Here is a 7,131-nt window from a genome sequence, read left to right on the forward strand (position 1 = left end):
TTGAGACTGTTATGGTCAGTCTTAGTTTGTTTGAAATTCTCCTTATAGAGCGTGAACACCCTTCTTTGAGCGAGCGATTCCATGCGCTCTTGGCGTGTCATGGACAAAACGATCGACCAATGATTGATTTGGGCGGCCGGTGATCACGTCGGCGCCTTTTTTATTGCTCAAAACTCGATCTAAGCCGTCCAAGTTGGCTGACTAAGTTGGACGGATGTGATGATTTTAAGACCGTCATGGTCGGTCTAGCTCGTTTGAGCTTTCTCTTTAAACATCGCGAACACCCACGTTTGGGTCGGCGTTTGAAGCGCTTGTGAATGAGGGGAAGACTACTCGATCGACTAGGGCACTAGTGGGCCCGTTGGTGGTCACTATAGTGATTGTCTAGTTCTGCTAGGAATAGGCTATGCTTGTTGGATCGTGCGGCTAAATTGTGTGGTCGTGATCGTTTCTGAGAATGATATTAACATTCTAGATTTTCCTTAAAGTGCGTCGATACCATATTCTCTTTGTTAGAGAGTGATGCAGCCTGTAATTATTTTCATGTAGCTTCTCAATACTGACACTTCGGGAGATTCACGCTACTCTACTGAGAGTGAACATTTAATCGTCATGTCATGTCAATATTTGGAGTTTGGCTGGGAACATAACATAGGAAAATATTAGGTCAATGCATTAGTAACTAATGCGATAGGTTGAAATTTATAGAATATCTGGGATTGATGCATCATTCTGATAAATTTCATAAATATGTCGAATTGCTCAATACATATACGTAACGAGGCTTGAACACTCATCACTTTCAAATGACTTTTGTTCCTTTGCAGGATGACAGCGCATTAAATATGGGGTTTTATAATTTTGACCCTGAACTAAAAACCACCATCAACATTAAGTCCCCTGCTTAGTACGTAACAGTGACATTATTGCGGGGTAAGAAATAGATGGTGACAGACAAGAACAAATTGAAAAGAAAAGGCATGGAAGGATTACCAGGAAACACTCGATCGACTCTTGTAATAAGTACAAGCACTGATGCAGTGTTAGTCCTATCATGGAGCATTGGCGCTCACGGGCAGCTGTCCTCCTCCGTGCATGGTACAAAAGAAAACCCTTTTACACTTGGACTCCAAAAACACTGTGCGTATAAAAGGGGGTCGTTCTTCCTATTTATTATTCGCTCGTCCGCCCGTGTATTTGCTTGCTGCAGTTGGTGCTTTGTGTTGATCTCCCCCATTATTGTAGCAGGGAAGTTGCCGCTTCTTTGAATTTGGAACAATGGCCTCGCATCCCCAGATATTTTGACTAGGACTCGGAGTTGTTTTGAATGCATTCTTTCTTTGACCATCCAACGGCCCCTTCCTGGTTCTTAATTAGGGTTTCAACAAGAAGCATGACTTGGTTGACGTTGAATCCTCGTTTATCGGATGAATCTTGTTACAACTTTTCAGTCTCTTTTTAGGGTTTCTGTCGTGTACATATATATACAGTGACACCCTTATCATGCCGAGATAAAGATTCTCTTGCTGAAATTCTCTGCTTTCATCATGTCAGATAGAAGTGGATCATCTTCTTCGACTCAGCCAGATTCTTCTGCTAAACGCAAGCGGTTTGTATCCAGAGTATGATTCTAAATATTTTCTGATTTTGAAGTGTTAATTTTTTTTTTGACGTCTAATCATCTTTTTCTTTTAGAGCGGTCGGATCCCTGAGCCTTGTGATGATTTTCCTGTCTGAATCCTTCGAGTCAAGAAGATCATACCGATATATTTTCCACTAGTGAATATGTATTTGTCTGTCATGGCCGGTAGGTGACGAGATATTATCCTTTTTTTGCAGAGGTACCCTTCTAGAACATGTGTAACAATGGTTGATGATGATGACTTAGCCACTCCTCCCCCTTCAGGCTCAAACTCACCTGTTGCTGACCTGGAAGACGCTGATTTTGGTATCTCCTCCTACGAGTACCCCAATGCGGGCTTGCGTTTCGATGCTCACATGAGATGCTTATCTTATAGTTACCGGGTTGTTGGCGGTTTTCTAGTGAGGAAGGAGTTCATGCCTTTAGATACAAAAATATGGAGAAGGTACGGCCATATTGCAACTAGGAACGTGGTGCGACACTTCTCATCTGCTTTAGTTACCACGGTGAACTGTCTCTTACCCATGATTGTCGAGATGGAAGGCACATCCATCCGTGATGTTGCTGAATCAACTATTGAAAATGGGAAGATATGATATCTACCTGTGAATCCATGGAGTTCAGCGTGGGCTGGTTGCGGCAGCGCCCTTATATTATCAAAGTTGATCGAGCTAGTATCATCGCCAATGTCTTTTCTGCTGCGAAAGCTATTTTGGAAGAGGAGAAGGCCCTGGATGCAGAATTTGAGAAGGTGGAAGAGGCGATCCAAAATTTGAAGAGTAGGACTGAAAGGTATCAGGAGAGACTGAAAATGATGCTTTCAAGGAACTACAACTTGTTGGATGGTCTTTTCTGAGCCGTATTTATTGTTTTAAGTAGGCACCATGACGTTTTGATCGTTTCTCCCCTCTAATTTTTTGGGTTTTGAACCTTGCTTTGGAAAATGAATTGCATTGAATTTTGTTAAGTGAATGGAGTATATATTAACATGTTTTTACTAATATAGAATTTAATAACTGAGACGTGAGAAGAATGAAAATGCCTGATTGTTGCGTCGTGAGGCGGAAAGATGATCAGGCGTAGTATACCTTGAGCTATTTTCCGTTGATGACTGCTTCCAATTTACCTCCATTCTATTTGACAATCTTGTGGTATCCACTGTTATAAGCCTTGGTGATCACGTAGGGACCTTCCCATTTTGGAGAAAACTTTGGTGCGAACATATCTTGCTGAATGTGTTTAGCAGTCTTCAACACCAGATCTCCTACCTTAAAAACTCATGGCTTTACAGCTTTATCGTAGGCTCTCGAGATCATTCTCCTGTATGCTTGAGAATGTTCTCTGCTTTAACTCTCCTGGAGTCCAAAGTATCCAATTCCGTAATTCTGGATCTCGATTCTTCGACCTCATTCCATTGAACTCCACTTGCTTATGCAATTCTATCTGACGGGATTTTGATCTCTGCTGGGAGGATGGCGTTCGCGCCATAGACTAGTGAATAAGGAGAGACGCCTGTAAAGCTCCTAGGTGCCGCTCGATACGCCCATAGCTCTATTGGCTGTTATTCGTGCCATGTCCTAGGATTATCTGCACCGTTCGACTAAGGATTCGGATCAGAGTCTTGTTAGTTCTTTCGGCTTGTCCATTCCCTTGAGGGTAGTAAAGAGTAGAGAAAATCTTTTTAACTCCATATTCTTCGAGCAGCTATTGTACTTGCTTGTTGGCGAAGGGGGTACCATCATCAGTATGATATGCTTAGGTATGCCAAACTGGAAAATAATGTATTCTTTAATAAATGCAGCAATTGTCGCTCTAGTGGCTCCTCAAAGAGGAATGGCTTCAACCCATTTGGTAAAGTATTCCGTCGCAGTTATGATATACTCATGTTGCTTTGAAGATGCTGGATTGATTTTCCCAATAATATCAAGTCCCCAGCTGTATAAAGTCCAAGGAATACTTACTGAGTGAAGCGGGGTGCAAGGAATGTGTATAAGGTTTCCGTGAGTCTAGCATTCGCGGCATCTATGGACAAACGCCGTTGCATCATCCTCCATAGTTGGCCAGTAATACCTTTTATGTACTTGGAGGAACAACTTCTTCTTTCCTTGGTGTTCGCCTTCGTGCGTTTCCCTTAATACAATTGGGATTTCGGATTTTTCCAAAAATCGTAGTAGATTGCCTCCAAAGCTTTTTCGGTATAGGATTTCTTCATGAAACACGAATCTTTTGGATTTCTGTTTTAACTTGGCTTCATCCGTTTTGTTGGAAGGCAGCACACCATCGTGAAGATAGTTGATGTACATTTCTCTCCAGTCCCTAGCATAGCTGACATTAAAAACCTCCAATTGATGTGGTGGTGACTGACAACTAGAGAAAGAACCTTGGAGAAATCGGGATTGGGTCTCCATGTCCGTCCAGTAGTAGCCAAGGCGTTGAAGATGCTAGTAAAGTGTTACTACCAACGTTTGTCCGCAGATCTCACTGTGAATACGGTTAAGTTGTAGTTGTGCTTCTTCGTCTCCAAGAGACCCTGACAAAGACCCATATGGATTCCGGTGGTATAACACTCCATGAAGCATGAAAAAGCTTTGCAGGGTTTTGAGACCGGCCTTTCCTTGAGAGAGAAAACTTTTTAGCTCTCTAATAATTGGAGTTCCCCAGTCGTCGGTTTCAGCATCTTTATATTGTGAGAGCTATTTCGACGCCACAGTCCGCCTCCTTATGATCAAAGTTTCTTTCGAACCTTCGAATTGCAGCTTTGAGGACAATATGGCTAGGCAATCGGCGTGTTTGTTCTTATTGCGGCCAATATGGGTTATGGTCGCATCAGAAAAGTTATTCAATAGATCTTGCGCCTCAGATCTATAGGGGGGCAGCGTTATCTCCTTGAGTGAGTAAACCCCATTCATCTGATTGACCAGTAACTTAGAGTCGCCTCTTACTTCTAAGTGTGTGTCTCCTGCTTGTTTGGATAGTGACAATTCTATGAGGAAGGCTTCGTATTCTGCCGAATTGTTGGTGCATTGAAAGTCCAACTTGAAAGAATGTGAAAAGACTTCACTCGTTGGAGACACTAGAACTATACCCGCTCCTCCAGTGTTATTACTAGGAGTATCAGAACCGTCGAAATATAATAGCCACGCCTCCTCTTTGATAAAAGAGATTTCTGGAAATTCCCCAGGAAGGTCTTCATGCAGTGCGGTAGTACCTTCTTCTGGGAATGCTGCTAGCAGATCTGCCACCGCTTTCCCTTTGATATCTTTTAGAGGAGCACACGTTATATCAAACTCAGACGTTTGGAGCATCCATTTGGTCGGTCTGCCTATCAAGGCCGGTTTTGAGGGTAAGAACTTGATAGGGTCACTCTGGATATTAACACCACTTTGTTTGACAGTAGATAATATATGAATTTCTGCACAACGTGAACCAGGGCTAAGCATGCTTTCTCTGCTTTGGGGTGTCTGAGTTCAGCATCCCTCAAAGTACGGCTGAAGTAGTATATAGGGTGTTCAATCCCCTCATCACCTTCCTAGGCAAGGAGGGCCCCGACAACAGCGTCACTAGAGGCAGTGTAGAGGCATAACAGTCTTCCTTGCATGGGAGATTTCATAACAGTGGGTGATGACAATATTTGCTGGATATTTCATAATGCCTCTTGTTGCTTTGTGATCCAAATGAAACTTGCTCCCTTCTTCAACAAGGGAGTGAATGAAGCGGTAAACTGGGCCAAACCAGGTATAAAACGTCGGATATAGTTTACCTTGCCCATGAAGCTCTGGAGTTCTTTCACGGTTTGCGGAGGAGGCATCGTGAGAATAGCTTGGGTTTTGGTTGGATCAACCTTGATTCCTTCAGAGGTGACTTGGAATCCCAAAAAATTGCCGGAAGAGACTCTGAAGCGCATTTCAGAGGGTTCATCTTCAATTTGTACTTGCGACACCTTTCAAACACTTGTCGTAGGATGTCTGTATGGGCTGCTCGAATCTTTGACTTGACTACTATATCATCTACGTAATCTTCGACTTTCTTGTGCATCATATCATGAAAAATTGCAGTCATGGCGCGTTGATAGGTAGCACAAGCATTCTTTAAACTGAAAGGTATCACAGTATAGTAAAAAATTCCGAGGGGAGTTCGAAAAGCTGTCTTGCATCGTGTTCGTACATTTTTATCTGTTTGTAGCCGTTGTACCCATCCATGAAAGAGAACATGCCATGTCCGCTGGTAGCGTCTACTAGCATGTCGATGTTGGGAAGGGGAAAATCATCTTTAGGGCAACATTTGTTTAGATCTATGAAATCAGCACATCATCTAATTTGGTCGCTTTTCTTCTTTACTGGAACTACGTTAGCTAACCAGGTAGGATGGTGAATGGGCTTGATGAAGCCAGCAGTTAGAAGCTTCTGAATCTCAGTCTTGATCTATTCCTCCACATCGTGCCTGAACTTCCTTGGAGATTGTTTGATCGGTTTGGATCCAGGTATTATATGTAGATGATGAGTGACCATTTTTTCATCTAAGCCGGGCATTTCCTCATACGTCCATGCAAATATATATTGATACTCCTTGAGAAGATTCACGAGCTTAGTGCGTTCGTCCGCACATAGAGTCAAACTGATAAAGATAGGTCTTGGAGATCCTTCATCCCCAATGTTGATGACTTCGGGTTCATCGGTTTTGAAGTCAGTGTCATCCTGTAGCTGTCGCGGAGCATCCGGTATTTCGTATTGCACCCTGTCTTTGTGGTTGCATTCTATTGGGCGGAGAGACTGGTTGATAGGCTCCCCTGCTAATTTCTAACAACGGCGACGATATACAGTTTTCCCTTTCTGGTCCCGACTTTCCATAAAGGTCCGTTCCCTCTTAGTATGGAGATGAGCTGAGCCTTCGCTTGATGAAGAAGAGTTAGTGCGTATTGTCAGCGGAGGCGTGCCGCAAGACTTGGTCTCCATGTTCAGTGATGTGAGCCGGTCTTCCTTCTCGATCGACTTGTGGGGAATGGAGTGCAGTAAACCTTGCTTGATGATCCTTGTGGATTCTCCTTTGGTTCGAACAGTTCCACTCCGCAAATCGGTGCATAAGGAGACAATGACGCAGGTATGCGAACAAATTCTTCATTCAGCATGGTTTTCAGGCATTGGTGATACGTCGAGGGGACGATCTTATTATCATGAAGCTATGGTCTCCCTAATATCATATGGTAATCTGGATCCTTCCATATCACTTCGAATTTTACTTTCGACCGGACAGGTCCTACTGGTATATTCAAATTAACATACCTGTATATATTGGTTTGTTTTCCTTCGAAGTCCGTCATCGTGGTAGGCTTTCGTACGACTTTGTCTGGTCGAACCCTGGATGTCCTGAGAGTTTTAAGAGTAATGACATTCGAGGATGCTCCCGTGTCAATAAGAGCCCTTTTGAATTCTGAACCCTTGATGCGTGTAGTAACATGCAAAGCTCTGCTGTGACCTTCCTCTGCCATCATG

At 43.2% G+C, this 7,131-nt stretch overlaps 1 protein-coding gene across 1 annotated transcript; it reads right to left on the minus strand.

The window, feature by feature from the left end:
- Positions 1-4,335: 4,335 nt before the first annotated feature.
- LOC113278849 lies at positions 4,336-5,082 on the minus strand. Its single transcript, XM_026527582.1, has one exon. The coding sequence runs from the start codon at positions 5,080-5,082 to the stop codon at positions 4,336-4,338; it is 747 nt and encodes a 248-aa protein (XP_026383367.1).
- Positions 5,083-7,131: the final 2,049 nt, after the last annotated feature.

Source organism: Papaver somniferum, chromosome 5 (assembly GCF_003573695.1).
Source record: "Papaver somniferum cultivar HN1 chromosome 5, ASM357369v1, whole genome shotgun sequence".
In the NCBI taxonomy this organism is placed as follows: domain Eukaryota; kingdom Viridiplantae; phylum Streptophyta; class Magnoliopsida; order Ranunculales; family Papaveraceae; genus Papaver; species Papaver somniferum.